This window comes from Saccoglossus kowalevskii, chromosome 2 (assembly GCF_978046115.1).
Source record: "Saccoglossus kowalevskii chromosome 2, keSacKowa6.1, whole genome shotgun sequence".
Lineage (NCBI taxonomy): Eukaryota > Metazoa > Hemichordata > Enteropneusta > Harrimaniidae > Saccoglossus > Saccoglossus kowalevskii.
The window spans coordinates 29,766,743-29,791,800 of NC_140642.1; the positions used below are offsets into that span (position 1 = coordinate 29,766,743).

At 35.4% G+C, this 25,058-nt stretch overlaps 2 protein-coding genes across 3 annotated transcripts; both read left to right on the forward strand.

Annotated features, from left to right (window-relative positions):
* Nucleotides 1-1,623: 1,623 nt before the first annotated feature.
* On the forward strand, nucleotides 1,624-9,809 carry LOC146748652 (uncharacterized). The gene is made up of 4 exons (XM_085494142.1): nucleotides 1,624-1,705; nucleotides 3,572-7,564; nucleotides 7,773-7,796; nucleotides 8,173-9,809. The coding sequence occupies exons 2-4, from the start codon at nucleotides 4,012-4,014 to the stop codon at nucleotides 8,457-8,459; spliced, it is 3,864 nt and encodes a 1,287-aa protein (XP_085350268.1). The 5' UTR covers nucleotides 1,624-1,705; nucleotides 3,572-4,011; the 3' UTR covers nucleotides 8,460-9,809.
* A 9,002-nt stretch (nucleotides 9,810-18,811) lies between these two features.
* LOC146748653 (uncharacterized) lies at nucleotides 18,812-24,229 on the forward strand. 2 transcript variants are annotated; one of them, XM_085507307.1, is made up of 3 exons: nucleotides 18,812-18,934; nucleotides 21,401-21,687; nucleotides 22,046-24,229. In XM_085507307.1, exons 1-3 carry the CDS (start codon nucleotides 18,883-18,885, stop codon nucleotides 22,460-22,462), a joined length of 756 nt encoding a protein of 251 aa, XP_085363433.1. In that variant the 5' UTR covers nucleotides 18,812-18,882; the 3' UTR covers nucleotides 22,463-24,229. The 2 variants fall into 2 exon arrangements, with proteins under 2 accessions (XP_085363433.1, XP_085363436.1); XM_085507310.1 differs by lacking the exon at nucleotides 18,812-18,934 and adding an exon at nucleotides 20,947-21,006.
* Nucleotides 24,230-25,058: the final 829 nt, after the last annotated feature.

The following is a 25,058-nucleotide window of genomic DNA, read 5'->3' on the forward strand; positions in this document are numbered from 1 at the left end:
CCTGGGTCTATTTGTAGTCATTTAGTCACAACTGGAAGATGAAATCAAGTATGCAAATAATAGTCCCGCTACCTTAAAGGAGTCATTGATTATATACATAGACATCACTATGTCTTACCCCTCACGACTAAATAGTATTATATCACGTAGTGTATGTAGTAGAACACGATGACAGATTCCTTGTCTGGACTTTGCAATTAGTATTATTTGAACATTTTTGTATGAAATCTCGAAGGGTGCTTAGCATTGAAGATGTGTGTCACAGCGTGAGGCCTGCTTATTGATATTGAGGGGGACACCCACAAAACTCACACTGGACAGGGGGTTCTTTCACTACTAGAATGGGGTAGACAAAACAATAGTACTGGAAATGAAATACACACACCAACATATGAAGTTAAAGCTCCTATGACTTTTCGCAGAAACAAAACACAGAACAATACAATGCATAAATTCACTAAAATAGGGGATTGTCTAGGGAGGTGTGCATTGGCGATAGCTAGCAGTTCCAGGATGTGTAAATTGATGACAGTCAATGGCTTGTGGTGATATCCAATTGAACATTGACAATATTCAGAACAGGTCACATTAAATGAATTACAGAAGCATCTCTTATGCCCGATAAATGTTAACTCGTATATAGATTACAGTATGTCCCAGATTATGTATCATAGATTAACGTTCCATGGCAACAGAGAAATAAATGAAGTGGACACATATAACAAATATACTTTTAACAGAAATAAATGGCGAATACACGAATGGGGTAAAAAATAGTCGGAAAGAATGATGAGTGGAAGAAGAGATATACGAATGGTAGTAGATGAGGGTAAATTTAGGTTCCTAGGTAACCCACGTGACATGGCAAAGTTTAGAGACAAAGGTCAAAGATCACGGTATATATGTGTATGTCGTTCACAATATAAGAGTCAGGAAGTTACTTGGTACGTTCCTTTTGTGATCCCAATACTTAATTTTCAAGTTCGAAGGTCAAGGTAACAGTCTATATATGCCTAAACTGTGACTCTGAGTGTTGATATAGAGCAGATTGGCATATTCTTTGAGTCGGTAAAGTTCCCTTGTGAAGCAATTTCAAAACTTGTTGCCGAGCCCAGGTTCCATTTAAATTTAGACAAAATTTAAACTGTGTGATATCTACTTGTGTTGGAAAAACCTGTTTGATTAATAAGCCTGTAGCACATGTTGATATTAATGTAGTCTATATATTATTGAAAAGACTAATAGGGTTGTATGAAGAAATCAGTCATTATAACCTAATAGAAAACCACTACTAAGTCAAGTACAAGCAAATGACAGTTGGTCAACACCTGACTGTAGAACTGTAGTACTGTCAAGTTCAGAGTCGCAACGTGTTCTTAATTGATAGCTTTTCGATTAGACAGAAGTCCAAGACAGTAACAGATCGAGTCTCATTGCATTAGTGGATTATCCAGAAACAGCCTGGCGCTTACCACAAATGAGGGTTGCGTATTTGATATCTTGATGGAAATACAAGCCTATTATTTACGATGTTAACAACCCCTTAGTCTTCTAGTAAAACAAACGTGTCGCATTCAGTAAACTTTTCTATACACAAACAAATGACCCCCTAACTCACCTATAGGAGAATGTTTGGACACTGTATTGGTAGCGTTCGCTTTAGCTATGTCTTTTTAAATTTGCTTCACAGAACAGTCAAGTTTAGGTAAGTTTACTTCAGCAGTTATTGAATGGATTATTTAAAGACATTTGTGAGTTGTATGTTTGGTCACTCCGAACATGGATGTTATATGTTGGAAACATTTCTTAAATCATACACCACAGTTTGAGTCGCCGTTTGTCAAAGGACCGAGATACACTTCTGTGTTTGCGATTGAATGTTTACTGATGTTAACAGATTCAATTAATACACTACACTGTATCATATGTTCCACCCATGTTTGCAAAAAGCCATCTCTCCCTGCGTTCATATGTCTCAATTGTTAAACGAAAGTAGTATGATATGTGTGAATCAATTGTTCCAGGCGGTATTCTGAAATACAATATTTCTGTTTGCCTAGTACTATATAAACAATGGATGAATAGTAGAATGTCGTCGGTTCAGTAATTGAAACCTGAACTTACATATACTGAAAGACTCATGGTTAGTAAACTTCGTCGAAATATGAGCTGTTACAGCTAATAGACCGATCAGTTACACATCATTATTGTATGACCCTGACGCGTGATTCTTATATTATGTATTGGTAAACCCCCAAATACCCCTATTTTCTCCATTGAGAAATGAACTATATCAATACAATTTTCCTGGGCACTTGTTAACGAAGCATATGGTCAAAGCATTGTTGATGTTCATTCTCACTCGACGTGTAGATTTATAGGTTGGTTATAGGCATGTGTGGACAAGACTTGTACGCATGGCTGATAGATGCTATTAATTTACGTCTCTGACAAAATTGGTGACTCTATAGAAAATTAATAGACCGTAACATTTGCCTGGAAGAAATATCTAATAAGAACGTGCACACCGTACTAATTTAAAATGTGAATCAGTCTAGTACAATAAAGTCAGTAGATGACATCTGAACCCTATTCACTTTCAATATTTTGGAGTATGCAAATCGCATCTGGTGTAATGCAAAATCAAAAAAATTACAAAATTGAATCACGACCTACAAAAGACAACTGAAATTATTTACAAGAAAGAAAACTGAAGGGGGTGGCTGCGCACAAAACGGTAACGTGCATTAAAAAAAATAATATAAACAAACACTAGCCTTCTAAACTTTAAAATAAAATTCACATTAAGCTACATCCATTTTGGTAAACAATTGATATTATTATTATGACTGCATGTTTGCACTAAATACTATACATTCACATCACAACCTGACTTAATGTGCATATCCGCAAACCTGTAGTTGAAATAAGAACATCTGTAAAAGGGCACATTCAACCAATTACGTCAAGGAAATATCAGTTCTTTGTTGCATCATAGGACATTCCTACGTGCGTAGATAATACTACATTTATGTTGTTGCTAGGGGTTGTAATGGATGTCTGACATGTGTAGACAAGGTGAATACACATGAATAAAACCCATCAAACTATTCTCTCACAACTGTGACAACTGCCCGGAAAGTATATTTAAATGCTCTAATTTATAGACCAGACTTTACACAGTACTGTTGATATTACACAGCACAAAGTCAGGAAAACTATATGCATATGTTTTCCAGTTAAAAACTATTGCTAACTAACTATTGGATAAAAGGCCAAACAAAAAGCCTATTTTTTATTCAGTAAATGAACCTGTGTAAAAGTATTATTAGGTTTACAACTATATCGACCAAACTACTTTCGGAACATTAAGACTCGTCGTTCTCTAAAATATCACTGTCAAAATAAAGAAGGACATGTATGCCTTTGACATCAAAATAAACTTATATGCATGTAGGTGAATGTATCTTTACAAAAGTAAGCTATTGTCTAGTCAAATATTTGTTGTTTCAGTGATTATCCTTTAAGACTAGTAATATGGCACTTACAAATGTGTTGTTTTATATTGAAGATGCTGAACACAACATATCAAGAACCACATATATAGAACATAACAATCGACAGACAACGTGATGTCAACAGAACGTTGTGGATACCACAGGACATTCGGTCGAATTTCATTACTCGAAGATACTGAAGACGCTGTATACAATAGTTGAACAACGTACTGATAAGTAGCACAACATCGACCTACAACAATCCCTGAATACCTTACTCTTTTCTTCACTTGTCATTTTCTTCTTTCTTCTGATCATTGCTTGAATGATAAACAGGATTTCAGCATATGACCATCATTCAAGTTATCTTTCAGTAATCGTTTCCATTCCGGGACACTCCATATCTTCTCCATACAAAATACTCTGTAAATCGATGTAATGGACGTAAACTAAAATCTGCATATCAAACAAGCTTTTCAATTCGAAGTCATTTTATGCTCAGGTGACAATAACTATGGGGAGTGCTTCATCCTTGTTATCAGAACCGGAACCTAAGTTTGAAGTTACGAATACTTCTGTAAGAGCATTACCAAATATACTATTTGATGCTGATTCTATTCCATTCAAGACGCTGAAATTAACTAATAATAACATCCTAAGTATACAGCACGAAGTGCAACAGCTTACAAGTCTGGAGGTAGTTGATCTAAGCCACAACAAGATAGCCCGTGTTCCATTTCAATTATTGGAGCTACCTCGTCTCAGGTGCCTGTCACTCGCGGGTAATTGTCTGCAAAAAATATATGATGTCAACAAAGCTACTAAACTGCAATATCTTGATATTAGTGAAAATCATTTTGAAAGCATGTTAGATGTCCATGGATTATTTGAACTCAACAAACTCAAAAATCTTCAAATGAGATCCAACAGACTGACAGAAATACCAGATATTATCAGTAAACTACACAGTTTGCAATACCTTGACTGTAGTCTGAATGAAATTAGAATAATTAACAAACTTCCTGCCGCATTACACACTTTCAAATTACGCGCTGGACGAAATTCAAGGCTAACAATTGTCAGTAACATTGGTAACACTTGCAGGCGAATGAAACACTTAGATCTAAGTAACAACCACATCGATTCAAAAGACGAGGCAATGGATAATGAAATCGGAGTGTTATCCACAGTCTCACAAATGACGAAACTTACATACCTTAATGTTGAAGGCAATGATATCAATACTATACCATCTACATTTAGCAACTTGACTAATTTAAAAACATGCATTATGAAAAATAACAATATCAATGCACATTCTGGAGTACCTCTGACATCTCTACCACGCGTTGAACACCTTGATATTGACAATAATGAATTTCATTCAATTTTTACAATTTCAATTAAATCCATGAAATATATCTCAGCTCGTGCCAACTGCATCGTATCACTTCCTGAAAAGATGGCTCCAGAAATGTTAGAAGAACTATATTTAGATGACAATGAGCTAAATGATATTTCAAATGTCAAATTTAATTCAATGGCAAAGTTGAGAATTCTTTCCTTGAGAAACAACCACCTACAAACCATACCTGACAGCTTGGGGCGTGTATTTAATTTAGAAACATTGGACCTCGAAGGTAATCAGATAAATGACATCCCAGAAAACCTTTCATGGACAAGATTGAAAAAAATCAACCTTTCAAAAAATAAGCTGAAACAGTTTCCTACTCAGCTAGAAAAAGCACCCCAGCTTGAAAATTTAAACCTTTCCAACAATACACTTGGCGACACTACAACTAGAACATTATTCAGTACCTTGCAAAAACTGAAATGCTTAAACATCAAAAATACTGATTCTAAGCATATTCCAGATGGATGTTGTCATTCTGAAAACTTAGAAGAACTTATACTCAGCGACAACAATTTTGAGGAGATTCCACATGACATCCAGCAGATGAAGAATCTACAAGAACTGCATATTGATAATAATAATATTGAGGTTGTGCCAAAGCATGTATTTCAACATACATCACTTAAATCTATCCATGCAAATGACAATAAGATACATACAGTATCCCACAAAATATCTGCAAATAATAAAGGGCGTAGATTAACACTATTAGATATGAGTAATAACATTCTTAAGTCCTTGCCAAGTTCACTACAAAATGTTACAACCTTGAAGACGTTTGATGTGTCTTACAATCAGATGTACTTTATCCCATCTGCACTGGTTGAACTTACCGCCACAACAGATAGTGACAATAAGCAAAGAGAAATTTTAATTAAGGGTAACTTAGCAAGGAATATTCCATCATCTGTAAATAAAAACGTTCCACTGACAAACTTGAAAAGTGTTGGAGATGAATCTGATATCAATCAGCTGAAGAGAGCATGTATGTACTTTATTGGCTCAAGATCTTCTGGAAAATCCCTTTTGATGAGAAAGTTGTTGTTGGCCAGTGGTAGCAAATCTGGTGTCCCAGAAACAAATTCATTAAAAAATAATGCTGCTTTCCTTAATAGCAATATTTGGCCGGTACATGATGACATTGACATTAAAGTGACTGATTGCAGCGGGCCCGTCGAGCTGCAAGCTATAGCACAACTATTTTTTGTGACAAATGCAGTATACATTATAACAGTTAACTTAAAGCAATATGACCCATCCGGTGACAGTTTCAGTCAGCATATTAAGTACTGGATAAAATATGTATTTTCTGTCATCGGTAGTGATTTCATGGTGCTAGTAGTTGGAACTCACTGTGATCAAATCACTGACCTTCACCGCCACGAATGCTGCAGAGCAATCAAGGACAACCTTGATGAGTTTTTAAAGAAATTTAAGGAGGTAATTGGGCCCAGTGGCCTTCTCTTCTCTTCACCCTGTGACGTGGTAACAGTTGGAAGTTCGCAAGATCCTGAAATATCTACACAGTGGATTCAGCGACTACAGAAACAGATCATTGTAATGTTAAAGAATAAAACAAACAAGTTACTGCCAATCACAGTCGCTGGGCTATATAACAATGGGGTTCCTTGTACAGAACAGATGCTAAAGTTGGAGAGTATTTTGGTGGAGAAGCAAGAAGAAGAAGAAGGTTTTCAAAAGATCAGACTTACTACTTCTGAATTTGAAGGCCTTTGCAAAGATGTTGGAATGAAACAGAGTGGCGTAGATGACGCGAAAGTATACTTGAAACTAATTGGTGTTGTCCAGTATTTTCCAAAAGTGTTAAAATTTCATGCATACATATTCCATAACATGGACTATCTGAAAAGTATTCTGCAGACATTTGCTGGAAAGACCAGAGAAGAGCTCTTGAATCGACGAATCTTTCCACCAGGGTATGAAGATACCTATCAAGTAGTGTTGAACATTTTTAACGAGAAAGCAGTTCTCTCCGAAGAAGTCCTCTCAATGTGCATTCTCAAATACTTAGAAGTTGATGACAATATCATCAAATTGGTCCTTGATTTGTTATTAGGTTTGTACATAGCATATGAAGTACCCGTTTCTGGGAATGAAGATGCCTTCCTTCATAGACTTGAGGATAAGGATGACGCACCAATGGTAGTACTTTTACCTGCCTTCCTGCAAAATAGCATACCGGAGCAAAACATTAAACCAGTGTTCCTGGCAAAATTTGAATTTCCATGGGGCTTTCCAATGAGGCTGTTCCATATATATCTATGTGCAGTACATGAACACGTGAAAAAACATTCAAAGGAGAAGTTTCTGGCTATGATCAATGGAGTTCTCACTCTTGTGAAAATCAACAAAGCAAGAACTGCTAAGTCACTCAATATTTACACTGCCATGTGTGACGACCTAGAAAACACATTTGACAAGCTAGAACAGCACATCATCAAACACATTGTTCAACTTATAAAACAGCAGTGGCCATATTTACAGTATAATATACTATTTAGTGCTGTTTGTACAGAAGAATCTGGATGTCAAGATGCTGGTAATATCAAATATCACGAGAAATGGAAAGCCTTTCCAAAAAAGTACGCAGACGTTGAGAGATTGATGGATGAATGTCCAAGGAGGAGACACGGTAATTGTTGTTCTTTCTTTAGTAAATTACGTGGTTTGCTTTTTACAATTGGTCTATCCATGTATTTATCACAATATATGAAAAGGACAGTGCTTGGGTATGATTTAATATAACCAGAAGTTTCAGGCAATTGCTTTCACAAAGTATCATTGAACACAATACAAATAAAGTATATACTATGATATTTTTTGTTTTGTTCTTGTTACAGAAGTGCCAGTTGAAATTATTAAAGGTATGTTAAATGTGTACCAAATCTCCATAAACAGTAAAATGAAGAACGTCAATGTCCTTAAACTTAAAAATCGATATCATGACTAATGCAAATCTTATTACAAATCAGACAAATACAATTATAGCAATTCGTCGTGATTGGTTTAACCCAGACGCACACTGGGATTCAACACATGTGAACAATTGCCAGGCACAATGTAGAAAGGATAATGTTTTTTCACTCTGGGTTCAGTGAATATAAAACACTAATTTAAATTGAATATCCCTTTTAAGATTTAATATTGAAGTCTAGACATTAAGGTGAAATCACGTACCAGTATACTTCACTTTTGTTGACTGCTAAGTGGTTAATTATATCACACTTTGCTCACTTACAGGACAAAAGTTATCGAGAGCTGTGGACCTAGTAACTGAAAGATTCGACTCACAGAAATGGAAATTACTGGCACAATTTCTCGGAATACAAACAGAAGCAATTGATAGAGAGCGTATCTCCGTGAAAGACAAGTTACGTACAATGGTGCAGGCATGGAGTGAGAAGCACCAAGCACCAGCTCTTATCCCGATGATGAAAGACAAGTTAGTTCAAGCATTGAGGGTTGTCGGTGATGCCCAGTTAGCAAATGACATTGAGCATATTAGTATTCAAAATTGGACATTGTAAAAAATGTATTTAGACAGAATTCTCCTCAATGTATCACTATTTAGAACCCATACTATACATAACTCTCACATTACCTGGGAAAGTGCCTGTTGACAATTTGCAATGTGCAACTTGCATGAATGCACTTTGAGGAAACAAACAAATAAGATAATTAATAATAAAATTATAAAATAATGTGATGTTATTCAAATTTATTTTTACTAGTACTAATCCAACTACAATTATATATGTGCACCAGATTAGTAGGGACATGGATTTGAAGAAAAGATGATGAATTTAAAGAGAATACAGCGACAGTAATCCAATGATGTTGTATACATACTGAGAGAGGAGGGAGGGGTTACCAATGTTGTTGAGCTTATTTGGGCTTGGAGTGTCCATCCCTTTTAAAAATTCATCTGGTTTCTGATGGTGTCCATCTTGGAAAATATTAAGCACAGTCCAGAGTTGGACGTGGTTGATATCGTGATCTTTACTATTAACATTTTCCGCAATATGCTATCAATCATGAGCTCCTGACTTATAAATTGTCTTCATTCAGTATCCATGACAACTTATTATGTCAATTTGCATTTTATTTTATGAACATCATCAATAGCATCAGAGGTTCCGATGGTTCTAATCTGCGACCTTTGCTTTTTAATATATTTATAAATGATATATTGATTTATTATTTGCTGATGAAATGAAACAATTTAGAAATATTAATGACCAAGATTGTTGTATTGTTTTACATCTCGATCCTTTTTGGCCCAATATGTAAGCAAGAGTATTGGAAATATTTTATTTTAATTTGATAAGGTCAAAACTATATGTTTTGGCTGTATGGAATAATATCAGTAGGAACCAGATATTAAGATAACATGAACAACATGAATTGTTATTTTTTTTTACATAAGCAACTGACAGGTGTTTTTAAAGTATTATTCACAATGTCAGCATGAATATGTATTAAGGATTTATTCAATGACAGCATGCTAAGCCAGTCTTCAGCTTGACATTGGCTGTAGATTACAATGAGACCCTTGTAAATTGAGTACGATTGATTGTGTTTAATTCAATTTTTAATATAATATCGTGTGTGTTCAAGGGGCGGTGGTCGCAACGCCGTGTCCAGTGCGATATGGGACTCGTAGCGACGTACACAACGCGTGTAAAATATATTGTTTGTTTACATGAAATTCGAGCCCTTTAATGAATAATGTATATACGACATTCGGATATATTTTTTTTTGAATCACTGTCCTTTTTTCAGAAATGTATTGTTTGTTTAACTTTATTTATTCAACAAGTATATATTCCAGAATAGTAGAAATCTTAAATTAAAAACATAATAATGTCACACCAAAACTCTGTATCGTCAATGTCCCGAAACTTCTAATGACATGACTCTAACGGAAATCACAAGAGATTACCTACACTGTCATACAAAATTCACCTTCTGGTTAATCCAATCGTTTCTCATGTTTTAATTAGCATGTTGTTAAAGATAATTTAGAATTTTCTTTGAAATAGAATTAATTCCAGCACTTAGGGAAACAACTTGACATACAAACGCTCCTATGGGTCACCATACTTTTGGGGAAATGATGAAAAAAATATCAGCAGCCGCAGAGTTGAGCATGCTGTACACTAACCACTGTGTGAGAGCAACCATTATAAAATCATTGAACGACGCTGGAATACCAACTCGGATAATCATGAATTGAAGTGGCCATCGGAATGAAGGGAGTATCAGGAGTTACTGTCGCGACAGTTATAGTGAACAAAAACGTCAGTGTAGTGACATTTTAATGTCAAAAGTTAGTGTTCCTACCGTCGATGAACGTGGTAACAATGACCTTCCGATGACCCCAGTTCCAGCGTCGTTCGGCCGTTAACATGGGGCATGGCTCAAGTACAGTGTCAGAGAAATATCTCCACAGGTGAAATGGTATGCTCAAGCTCAGTCGCCACAGAAAACCTGTTTAAAAACTGCAATTTCGGAGGCTCTGTATATGTGTATACTAGCAATTATATTTCTCCAAAACCAAACTAAAATCCTCGAAAACGACAACTTGACAAATTTCAAACCGCCATGTTCAAATTTACCACTCTTAACATTTGTTAATCCGCGATATTTATAATGCCGATTCATGTTTATATTTTTTCTGTTTTATATTTGTATAAACCTTTTCTATTTATTGACGATGTATTTTAAATAATAAACATTTGCAATTTCATAATAATCTGTTTTATCATTTTATCTTGGAATTACATGCCTGTGCGAACGTGTCTCGGAAAAAGTGTATGACGAGGCCCCAGAACGTGGTTATTTATCCTTCCCTACACTTCGTTTCGGAAAGATGCCGTATTCCCATTATATATTCAACGTTGTCATATTATAAGAAAGTTATAAACGGCACGCGAGGGTATTTGGTAGCGGATATAAGACGTCCCGGGACGAAAATTAGCATACTTGGCGGGAAATCACCGAGCGCACCTCTAAATAAATCATCAAAAGTCTAACGAAAATGCATTTTTACTGGAGCAGGAGGCACTACAATCATCCATCTGCCGCCAGGAATATACATGCCTAGTCAATTGAGAACTTTAGAGCCATCGATCATTCTATATATAACTGCTGATTCTATATATACCGCTAGAAGGCGCTACTGCAAAACATCTCCCCTTAGCAATCAAACTCACTGTTCATACGGAAAAATATATATCAGCAAAAATATTCTAGGACTGCATAATGGTTGAAAAGAAAAGAAAAAAATAACATGATCACACATACATCGATAAACAAAAAACAACTGGTCAAATGGTGGTAAATTAAACTAAGCTTGGTGATGTGTTTTAAATAATTGACCGATGCGTTGTGTTCGATTATCATCCGATTCGCACAGTTCAATTACCTTCTATAGTCATGCATCATCGTATGGGCATGCCAATCAACTGGATCCATCAATCAGCATTGCTTTAATAACAAGCCGCAACAATATTAAAAATCCACTAGCCATGGGGCTTGGCGTTCGAAATCCCATGTGAGCACGCACCTTTGTGTTTGTGTTCGTCAACAATGAATACAGGTTTATATAGAAACTTCTGCCAAGGTATAATGGTGAGACGACGAATAAAAAAACTTGGCTAGCAAAGATGGTGTTTGATTAATAGACAATTGTTTCGGGGATCTAGCATTATAACAATATGAGTGCCATGAATATTTTGAAAAAATATATATACTTTCACAAATTCTTCGATATGCATAGACCATTTTTACTCATGAAGATTGGTGAAATTTAAAAGATTTGTTTATCCAACAAAAATATTTCATATTCCGTGATAACCAGTATTCACTCAAACGTTACGACATAATAACAACATAATATAACACTACATATACATTGAGTGGACAGCTTTTGGTTGTCGTAATAAACTAGATAAGCAGCCAGTTTTAAATTGTTTCAATATTCATAACAAGACAGAAAGCAATTTTAGGGTTGTAAAACGAAAACATAAATAATAGTTCACTCAACTAAAATGGCACATTATAAATAAATGTAATTATAAAAGGAAGAAAAACATGAAAACATAATGTTATGTTATGATCACTGAAAAGTAATATAGAAGTTAATCAATATATCCTAATGAGAAATTAGAGGATTTGGCTACTTTATACTTAATTTCAGAAACAATTCAAACTCAAAGAAGCACAATATATTTCTATTGGAAAGCTGTTGAATAATATGTCATGATGAGAGCATGATGAGTTAGTGACAAGTTTTAGTGACTTCCATCTGCATGGATCATTGATAAATGGACTGGCAAGCATGGAAATTGAACAACCAACTAATGTGCAGATGAGGACACAGTGTTTCAGTAACAAAAATACAAATAAGTTGCAGATCTATAGACATCTATATTTATTTATTCCTTATTATCTGTTGTTTATACTTTCAGATCTTAACAATTCCCCAAGTTATGAGAGGACACAATGTCCTATGTGCAGCTGAGACAGGTATGTGGTCAGTTTATACTCATGTACGTAAGCTTATGTACAGTGATTCAATATGGGAAAGGGTATGCCTTCATACTATGTATCAATTCTATTAAGATCATATGTGTGCCTCCCTTCAGTTCCATGTGATTTCTATTTTATATCTCCACAATGACAATGCTTAATGGCATAATTGTGCACTCCATTGTGTGTTTTTTTAATAAGACCAACATTTAATACTATTAGCCATTTTGTACTAACAATTTTCCTCTTCAATGTGTCTATGGCCATTTCCTTATTACGATTCACAGTCTGGTCCAATATGGCCGACTGTTGGCCATGTTTCACTCTGTCCATTATTTAAAGTATGGTACTAAAGTATATCATATGATGCATGCATTATATTTTGTTTTACAATCTGCCAGTTATTTATAAAATGAATCATTTAAACGACTTTAGGTGGCGATGTTAGTAATATACATTTTAATGACCGTAGAAAATGGGTATTTTCTGAGCCTTACAATGTTTAGTTCAAATTAATATTATGCTAATTCTGATTATTTTTACCCTAATGTCAGCTAGTTGTAAAACATCATCATACCTACTGCCTATGTTACACAAGATAGAAACAGAGAAGCTTGAAATTATATCAGCTGTGGGTTTACCAAGAGCTTCAGTATTGTTGTATGTTGAAATATTTGATGTAAAATTTCCCACTTGGATTGATATCAAAGTTGGTCATTTGACTTAAAATCCATTCTTGTTGATTATTTTGTTCATGTATATTGATGATTATTTTCTTTTTGTGTATACATGGAAGCTGTTGCTAGGGGATTGAGCAAATTTACTGAATTGTCAGCAAACAGGAAGGTGGAAGAAGACATGTAGGTAATTACTATCAGTATGCGTAACAATTAAATGACACTCCTGGCAAATACAAAAATGGTTGTATATTTAATGTACTGTAACAATTATAAGTTCTAGTATACAACTTGGCTATATATCTGGCGTTTTATTTCTGCTTTTATTTGAGTTTGCATTTGACATTATGGATTTATGTATTTGTGATAGAAAACACTGCATAGTATAAATAATTTCCTATTGGATCTGACGCTAGATGCATTCCTTACTAGTAAATCACATCTGTTCTTTGTTAACCGGCAATACTGGAATGAAATGTACAATTTTAATTTTTGGCCCTTGACTCTGTGTTAACTATCCTTCAAATAATAATAACTGTTCACACTTTGATAGTGTGTATGTGCCAAGCCAATCCAGTATCTAACCCTTTTATTTTATTTTTTCAATTTTTGTTATATTATGTAATTTATGTTTATATGTTTTTAAATATCCATGCATATTAATACTTCAATTTGCATATTAATTAGCCAATTTTAAGCATTTGTAATTGCTTCTCAACAGATTTTAATGAAACTTGACACATGGATGCTTTGGGATAATGGCCTGATTAGGCAGAGGGTTTTCTATGACTATTTTGAACTGTAGACGTTAATCTGCCTCATGATCACTTCTGGTCTTCTTTGTAAATGAGGAATAAGTCAATGGCTACAGAAAAGTGGGGTGGTCGGGAGGGACTATGTCCATAGAGTGGTCGGGAGAGTCTATGATGGGATGGGTGAATAGGCGGGTTCAATAACCCACCATAGACTATGGTCAGTCAAAATGACTATTTTGAACTGTAGGCAGAGTCAGACACCGAGAGGTTGTGGGTTTCCGAGCAAAATGGAAAACAATAAGGGGTGTCCCAGCCCGGGACAATATTCCCTAGTTACGACTGTCACCTAGTTAAGACTAGTGACAAACGGTGTCTTACCTTTGCAGTGTCGTTCTCATAACAAAAGCAACTGCTGATACAGTGACGCATACCCGAGGACGCTAGACCCAACCCAAATTCTGGGGTAGCTAGCATTCCAAAAATGAGAAAGCCGAAACAGTTCTGAATGAGGGCATAACCAAAGTCTGACCCGCTATGACGGGCCCCACCCTGAAAAGACCATCCTCAATGGATTGGGTATCTCTCAAGTAGAAGTTGATAAAGACGTTTTTGCGCCCTCAGTACATGCTCGAGGGGACTCGAGATGCAAGAGCCAATGAGTTAGCGATCACACAATCTGATTAAAATCTGATGTAGTGTACGGGCTTTAATTATTTTGGCTATAAACTTATTTTAATTTTATTTTTGTATTACTTTTGCTATTAATGCCTTTTTATTTTATTATTTTACTTTGATTTTGATTTTTTAATTCCGCCCTACATACATCTGACCCGATGTCTATGTAACGAGATTTCAACGAGACCCACTATCGACGATTTTAGTCAATCAATCACAGACCTCCTTCTATAGCGCACATGATGACGTCACCGGGCAGAGTCAGGTGGCAAACACACTCAAATAAAATGGCGGATTATACCGACGTTAGCGACCGCGAAAAACACGGCTTTTCGGTAAGTTTATCATTGTCAAATGCAACGAAAGTCATTTTTTTATGTTTATATTGTGGCTCGAATGGTTCGAGTTTAGATCGTTATTTTTCGTAGTTATTCTGGGAGTAACGATTTTGTTTCCACCGGTTCGACCGAACACCGATGTCTTTTTCCAGTCGCTTGCCCTGGAGACGTGTTATGTTTTGTTGACGATCGGGACAAAATCGTCTACGGTATTGAAGCCGTAGCTGTAAATATTCATCAAAATGTATAAACATTTTGTACATTATACAATAACTCTTTATTAAAGTAATTGAGCTGATTTGGACTAGAATAAAATATTTTTTATTTGGAACACATCGTAATTGATCATGAAATATTTGTTTGCTCCAATTTTCTGCGTCGATGCCGTGGGCCGGTGACCGTTATACAATTTAAAATCAGTTTGCATTGTTTTCTATAGCTGTTTACAGTGTTCTAATCATTACGATTTACTTATTGTTTTGCTTCCATTCTAGATAATTATGCTCAGTGTTTGATGTAAAATTGAAGCGATGACTGAATAAACGAATCTTGGCTGGCAAAGATGTATCAGGAAGTATACACATTTGTTGGAAGTGAAAAAAATATCCAATGTAATGACAAAAATTGTAAGCCTGTATAAAAGGGGTGGCTGTGATTGGCTGTTACTTACGCGAGATTTGAACGGGACTTACATAGGCGTCGGATCAGATGCATGTAGGGCGGAATTAAAAAAATCAAAGTAAAATAATGAAATAAAAAGTCATTAATAACAAAAGTAATAAAAATTAAAATAAGTTTATAACCAAAATAATTAAAGCCCGTACACTACATCAGATTTTAATCAGATTGGCGATCACACAGACCTCATGCGCTCTTACTTGTTGTCTCTGTAGACACTGTGTCGAGGATGCCAGACGGTCGTTAACTTCAAACACTGTCATAGCGATCCACCTGGAAATGGTGAAAAAAGGAAAAGAATATAGTGACTATATCTTGTTGGACATAATTGTAAATGGTAAACTGAAAAATATGATGATATATGAGCTTAACAAATACATGGAACATCACAGTTTGTCCAGGAAGGGTAAGAAGCAAGATAAAGTTAGAGCTGTCACATGTGATGTTCTATCAAAAGCTGATAGAGATGAAATGCAGAAAAAATGTAGTGGAGCACATTCAGAAACCACAGACTATCGATAGATATACAACATATTCTACAGAAAATGATTCAGAGATTGATAACATTGTTGTTCAGGATATCAGGAGTGAAGATTCTGAAGATGAAGAAACTGGCATCATTCAGAATGGTTATATCCCCGGATTAAAGGAGAGCTAAAACTGGAAGACAAGTAATAAAACATTAACTATATCTACAGTAAACCACGTAGTTAATAACATAAATCAAAAGTTCTTTGGGGTTCACTGTGTTTTCAGATGTTATTGGGGGGAGGGTCATCCTGTTTTGGTTTGTTGCTTGCGGGGGCAAAGTCTTTTCCTAATTTTGCATCTCATAATGTCGGAGGTTTAGAGCCACAAACTGAAATAAATGTTATTCAAAAAACTTAACGACAGATATCATTTTATTGTCATTCACTCAAATACACCCACTTTTTCAGAGAAAATTTAGTAACTTTTCTTTCATATTTCATTGTTAGCTACTGGTCCCGGTAAAAGGCGCCATCAAATCTGTTGATATAAGACCATGCTCGGCAGAATCATGCAAATTAAATTTGTCGTAGGTAATTCATTTAATGTGTGACATGGATATGTCCTGAAGTATCTGCGAGATAATCATGTTTTTATTACACTATTGTCTGTTTCTAACTGTTACAGGTGGGAATGCCACGAAGGCTATATCAGTCGTCCATGGTATAATCGGTGGAGTTCCTATACCATTTCCACTCCCATATCCCCATGCATTTACAGGCGTTTCTCCTCTACTCTGCCCTCTTAGTGCAGATACTCAATATATATTGTTAATCGTGTTTCGCAGTATAGCGGTTAACTATTGTCTGTTCGGGGTGGCAAACAGACGGGTATGGTATGGGGTCACATGACTTGGGTACTTAAGTGCAAGACGGGATAAAAAATATCAGTCTAGGCTAGTCTCGCTAGTTTATTTGTAAATTTATTATTTTTTTTGTATCACACTGGGTGACATCCGCCACCTTCCCCTGGGCACGCTCGACATTGCGACGGGTACACGTTTCGAGGGATTTTTAGTCTTATTTTCTATAGGAAAGGGTTATTTATTCCTGTTTTTTCCTGGGCGGTCGGCGTGCCAATAACGGGGAGTTATTTTGTCAGTTATGTTAATTGTTTTTTCATTGACCTATTATTGTTGAGTGTCATTTGCCGAGCACAATATTCGATATTTTTTCGCAACCAATGCCGGTTTTTTGAAGATTTTGAATTTTGCTAATTCAAGTTAATTTTATTTATTTTTTATTCAATTTGGTTTTTGTATTTTCAATGGGTACACTTGTGCAATACAAGCAATGTAATGGCAGCAGATTTTAGTCTGCTTATTAGTGTGTTATGTTAAATAAATGGTTCGCCGGACTGACCTTATGCAAGTGTGTATTGTACATTGTCGGATGTGAGGAGCCTAGTAAAGACACTCACACCTCGACACTTGTCAATTTTGCAGTCATACCCGACGGTAGATTTTCAGTATTCTTTCGTCTTTCTTACATGTAAGCGCCAATATTGGATGCTACTTCTACTTTGACCCCTTTAAACCAATTTTTTCCAAGCGATGGGCATGGGTGACTGGCACATTTAGTGAAAGGACCACTCAGCTAGGGCAAAACAACACTGTCTTAATTTAACCGGTTAATTATAGTACGGCTCTTGTGCTCTGTGAGGTCATACATTTGAGATCATACTAGTAGGGTAGGGGTTGCTGGAAGAGCAATCCTAAACAGTGCATGTTTTTGCGGCATGATGCCTCTGTACAATTTGTTAATGTACCAATATTTTTTCCTAAAATTGGCGTGCAATTTGTTTTATTTTTTGGTGTCTAGCTTGTATTTTCTTAACCAAATCAGCCAACCTCTCCCATGATTTCATATGGTCGGACAATATTATGTATGAAACTAATAGCGATGTCATTATTATCTCGTTTTGTATGCAGCTAAAATTGGTCGTGGAATGGGCAGTACATGATGAAAAACAACAAGACTTGTTTTGTTTTGAAGTGCCTGAACAGATCATCTAGCACGCAGTTTGGGGAGATTGAAACCACATACTAATGCAGAATTAGAATTCTTTCAATTGTACGAGGGGGCTTCAGTTACCATCATGCATAGATTAATACGCATGACGGAAATACGTGCTTAGATCAGACACGTACTGTCTAATATCACGGAAAAAATGCTAATGTTGCAATATATATATCATACATTAGCATTTCACTAAAACAATAAATGTTTCTAATTTCCCGAAAATTATTACTGCCCATATATATTGTCATTTTTCACCTTGTCATTTAGCATTAACATGGATACTATAAACTTCGAGCATCCACCGCAGCAATTCCGTGACAGTTGTAGTTATAGTTGCAGACAGTTGTATCGGGCGAGGAGCTCAATTATTGATACAATTATCAAAACACACACAATTATTTAACAATAACAAGAAAGTCTACATAATGTTTTTAAAAATGCGTTTTATTTTTATTTGATTTTTTTTTTATTTTAAAAAACATTCGTGCCTCTAAACATCAAATGTAAATATATGTTGGTACCATTGTCTTACTACACGTATTATATATGTTCCAATATACCGGTAAATGCAATACAATACAGTCGTATATACAACACACGCCCTCTTTTGGTCGACGAGGTACAAACATTGGCTGCAGAAGGAGAGTTAGTTGTTAGTTTTTCCATATCTGGTAGCCATCGTGCTAGAGCTTACAGGACATTACAGGTATACTCAGTTGTGATATATTTTTGTTTGAAATACAATATGCCGACATCAATGCGCCTGGAAGACGTGGATTCAGGAGCATTTGGAAATGGTGAGTGTTATTTAAATACTAACACATGCTTGTGAGGGTAATATCGCGATTTGTTGCCTGCCCATGGGGATGGTGGTCATAACCATAATATTGATGATGCCAAGACCGAAAGCGAGGGCATCATCAATATTATGGTCATGGCCAACAGCCATGTGTTATTTATTATATCACATCGAACAGACATCCACCCTGCACAATCACATCTACCATACATCACTCACATCCGATCTTCCACAAAATAACGCTTATTTTTGAAGTATGCAATGTTTTATTTTATCTATTATAACAAGATTCACATTACTCAATAACATACATGCATTGTTTTCTAAAAAAAACTGCGAAATACACTCAGTATATGGATACTCTTTTTAGTAACCTTGTTACATCAGTGTGAATCACTCAATTTATCGAGAATAACATTTTTGAAAATGAATTGAAAATTTCTCAAACGAAAATTATTTGATCACTCTCGAGATAAAAATGTCAGAGTGCCGTGGAAGTGACTGAACTTACTTTCTCACTAAAGTACCGCATCCTCTATTCACAAGTCACACAGGTTTAGAAATGCTTACAGCGTAGCACGCGCCGCAGCGACCCCGGCTGCGACGTTTCAGTGGCGGCTTTGCCGTACATTTTTGCTTGATATAAAAATAACCTAAACACAGAGTATGTTACTTAATATTCATTCTGGCACGTTCGCTGTCTATTTCGAATGGCTAAAGTTCCTTCAAAACCTTGAAAGCAACTTCGAAAACAACAGCGGCCGGGCAGCACAAGTGCAGCAAACGACAATTTGTTATGCGCAGTAGTTTCAGTGACGTTATCCATGTGATATACGCATGTAATGTCCATTTTTATTCAATGTCATGTAACGAGTCTCAACTAATCACAGCATGCGTTACAACAGTGAGATGTGATAAATTCGTTTGTTGCAACCGTACACTTGATATCATTTAGGAGTATGTTGTTGTTTGTTCGTACGAATTTGAATTTGACCGCCCCGATACTGAAAATGACAATGAGTTCCCCACGTTGTATTATGAGATTCATGCTGGCGTTGGATTCAGTTCTCCGCCTCCGTCTGAGCTGTGTAAACCGTTATTGAATCACACACGCATTGTATATATTATATATGAGGTAACGAAATTCTAAAAATAAATTGTGGGTAGCATTCAATATCAATACACTAGACAGGCAGAAGTATGTTTAAAGTAAGTATTTTTATACAGTAGGTATGTGAAGTATTTATGTTTATATACAAACACAAGCAATGAACGAAGGTCGTTGTTGTCTAGTTAGCGGTAATGGTTACAGCGCCTCCAGTTCCAATATGCACACATACGTCACCGACAAACCGCGCCGGGGTCTAGCGGGCAACCTTCATTTGAGCGCAACTATAATTCAACGTCCTATAACACACCTTTTAAAAGTATCCTATTCGAAAATGAAAGGACGCATATTCTGTGTAATACTCTGACCCAAAATAAGGATGAAAACTACTTGACTAATCAAGACGGAAGCATTGCATTAAATCGGCCAATCAGATGTTATAATCGTTCTGTAATGTAATTTGATTAAAAAATCAAATTACAAATCTATTTTGAGTTTTTGTTTTGCCAAATTTCATTTGTTCTTATTTTTTGTCAATCTACGTTTGGTTGTGTTGCCGTGAGTTCAGTTTAAGCATGTTTTTTTTCTATAAAAATAAATATGAGACTACTATGTTTATGTAACATATTTGTTGTTACGAATTTACCAGAGAATATTAACCAATTGCGAAAATATGACATTATAATCTTATACACTAATATTAAAGTTAACATATTAAAATGTCTTCCAAATTACCGTCGGTAATTAAATATATAGTACATCAATCTGGAGATCACTGATTGCATTTTCTTCAGAATTGTCTCTGTCGTAAATAACTTGGTGGCTCACACCGAACAGTCATGAATTAGGAGCTAATTACATGTCATTTGATTCTGGAGGTCAATAGTGCGTAAAGTTAAATACGTCGGGTGAAACTGGCGTTACATCACCCCTCCCCATGCGATCGAAAACTTCTGTTACAGGTACTGTTCCATCGCACCTCATTATAGTTAATGTGTATAACTCCTCCCCTCTTCTCCAAATCTATCAATTTGTAGCGAACAATGATGTTTTTATTTGTTTTCTGTTTTGTTTTAGCAGCATTTATTATCCAGTTTGCCATAATTTGTGGTTGTTAAATGATGCATATCTTTTTATTACGCCAGCCCAGGGTATCAGAACATTATTTGTACACGTTGTCACCATAACAACCACGACACAATAGCGACACTGACACAATACTTGGAACAAAGTAAACTATTTACTGAACTCAGGTATCGCCTCTAACTTGGTTTGTGGCGATCTCCACACGAGCTTTACTTAGTTCGCGTAGAATTTGTGACTGTAATTTATATTCTACTGTATCACTTTTTCTAGCAACCATGACAGCAGTGAACCCATCTCCCATGCGTGGAGTAACCATTCACGGAACTGTAGCAGCTGGTCCGCATAGCATGAATAGTACAATTTACCTGACTGAAGACCAGTTAACTGTGAAAGTTCTCAGTAAAATATTTTGTATGGACCCGTCAACCATAGTATTAAGACCGCAAAATGACGCAAACAAAGTTGTCTACCCTCAAACTGATGGCATAATGCCAATTGAACAATTGGTAATAGATCCTAAACTGGAATGGGTTTGCACGGGAGAGCCAGACAGAAAGGTAAACTTTCATAATATTGCTACCCTATAGCGTAAACCTATTTTTTAAAAACATGTTTAAAACAATATTTAGTCACACAATTATGTAATATATTATTTTGTGATTTCTGTTGATAATAGAAATGTAAATATTGTCAGCTATTTGTTGATATAGAAACTCATTCCTCAAACGTATTTCGCGTGTACTGTTGTACTAAGAAACTGTAGCATTTGTGATGTGTGGCAGAGTTTGTGAATGTGTGCAAAATAACTAAGTTCTTTATATCACATCACTGAGTATATCGGCGTTGTAGCTGCTAGCTTTTGCCCCTGCCACGTCTTCAACATCTTCATCTCCATGCCTTGTTGTTTATTTACAGAATTTTGGTTTCAACGGATATACTACTGTGAAGACGGTCGCTGTCGGATTATTGAACTCCTCCTTGCTTGCTGTACACCTGGCCATATTCATTACATTGGGGTCGAATCTATACAGTCTCCTAGTTAATTGCCCCGCGGACTCTCCAGTCCCCATGTTTGGTATCGCCACTTTATCCGTCTCTGTGACATGCATGTTATTGCAGTTAGTTATTTTTTACATGTGCTTTGTGATTGGGATGCACAATATCGATGAGGCACAGGGTCAGAACAATCTCATTTCTGTGGCATCAAGGTGCTGCGCTCCATTACGAACGATTTTAGCGCAGTGGAATAAGGTTATCACGTTATTATGTTGCATTGTGTTTCTTGGGAATATTATCTTTATTGTATGCTACATCAATGTCGACAGCTGTTAAACCAATACCTAATGACCCTAATTCCCTTATTGTACATTTGTAATCCAACATGGCTTAGTTTATCGATTGTTATGTCAGAATTTAAATCAATCCTAAGCTTAGGTAATCTTAATCCTTATAGCTGGTCACATACCATAATTCGGCCACACATTAATTAATATTTACCTTGTAATTCTTTGTTGCGTAACTATACCGATACGTTATTTAAACGAGTTTCATAATAAGCAGTTCACCTCATGTCATATTTACCACTTTTCCCTAAACCTACCCACCACCAGACGATCTGTCTATACACACACTATCTGTCACACACCATTCTGGCAATGAAAATGAATTTTACACAATATAAGCGTTGTGTGCCTAATTGAGTGAGTAATGCGTAATACAAAGAAACATCTTGGGTCTATGAACACTGTTTCTTTTCTTTGAATGTAACGTGCGGGGGGGGGGGGGGCTCCAAGGTAAATGCTAAGCATTTCATAAAAATAAACGTTTCTGTAAAATTATAGTAAACGCACCTTATAATTTGATTGCCAGCATAGCTTACTGCGAAACTGTTTACAGATAACAGAGTGATCGTTGCAATGTTGTATAGTCTTATAATAAACAAACATACAATAATTGCCATTATGTGTTATACTCAATAATATGCACAACTTCAGCTTTTAAAGTCAATACATATGAATACACTGTGTCAAATTAATTAATAATAATAACAATAATAATAAATAATAATAATAATAATGTCTTTTTTGAAATCAAACCTAGTTTGAGATACATATAAAATTGCAAGACAAAATACAAATGAAGACAAAGTGAAAGCATAATAGAATAAAAATAAAAAAACAAATAGAACAAGGAATGGTTAAATAAACAAAACGGAAAAGTTATTCTAATGAGTAGTATCAATTATAAATATTATAAGGCAGCTGGGTTTTTTTTGTTTATGAGTGTCACTTCTTAAATTGAAGCACTCAAAGATATATTTTGTCAAATGAATTAGTGATTGATTCATCTAGTTCTTTTGAATCTGTTGATAATTTATTTAAGATATTAGACTCATGTTTGATGTTTGTATTAATATCTTGACTTTCTGTATCATTATTAAGGTCTTTAAAATGGTTGAACAGTTTACTACAATCAATATTTTATTATCTTTGTTATCATTTTTTAGTTCTCTAATTTCCTCTTGATATTTGTCGGGGTGTGATTCACCAAGTTTTTGAAGTTTATGTCACTCTTGAATTTCCTTCTCATTTTAAACCAAATTTCTATATTTTTTCATTATATTATAAATTTCCTGTACAAGTTGTTTATTGTAAGGGTCAGTACACAGGTTTATTGACATTTTGTATACCGCTTTTTTCAAAGCTTTAAGTTCTTTAGTATACCACTATGGTTTGGTTTTTTTTAATGTTTTTCTTATTACTTTTAATTATATGTCTTCGGAGACGTTTACTAGCTGGCTTAATGTAGATGTTTGATAGCATTGAGAATTGAGTCAATGGATTGTTTTGAGCAATCAAACTGCTCTCCACAAAACTTGTCTATCAACACAGCAATTTCTGTACTCTGTATTCATCTTAGTACACATTGACGTTTAATCTTCACTGAATTTGGATCCATATACATTTATTAGGATTGTATTCAATTCAGCATACTCACTGATTTTTGAAGGTTGATTTCCAATTAATGAGGTTGTTTTAAAAAAGACAAACATTTGTTATGCTTCGTAGAAACAATAAAGCTTGAAAGTAGCCAAATGAATGCAATTTCAGCGAATTTATCTTTGGTACTACTACACTAAACTCAAAGGACTAAACTGAGAGTACGATGTGAAAATAGCGACGCCGTTTATCTGCAAACGAATTACGATTGTCTCTGACACTAGAACAATCTGTATACATTCTTTTTGACTCCCATGTGCGAAGCACATAATGGGAGTCTTTGCAGTTAGTGTGTCTGTATGTATGTGGGTGTGTGTATGGGTGTATATGTGTGTGTGTATGTGTGTCCGACTGTTCCACTGCTTTCTCAAGAACCATACATCGGTTTTTGATGAAACTTGGTGCATAGATGCTCTGGGCCAATGCGCAGATTTGATTAGGTTTTGGTAAAAATTCATGCTCGTTAATTACCTAATTTGCATGATAATTAGCTAATTTTTAGCTGTTCTATGACTGTTCCACTGATATCTAAAGAACCACTCATTGGATTTTGATGAAACTTAGTACATAGATGCTCTGAACATATGCGCAGATTTGGTTAGTTTTTGGTAAAAATCCGTGCATATTAATTACCTAATTTGCATGATAATTAGCTATTTTTTAGTGGTTCCATGACTGTTCCACTGATATCTAAACAACCACTCATTGGATTTTGATGGAACTTGGTACATAGATGCTCTGAACTAATGCTAGGTTTTGAATAGTTTTTGGTAATAATCCGTGGATACTAATTACCTAATTTGCATAATGATTAGTAAATTTTCGGTTTTTCCACTGATATCTCAAGTATCAATGAAACTTGGTACATAGATGTCATATGACACTGCACAGACCTGATAGTTTTTATGGTAATATCAATACATATAATT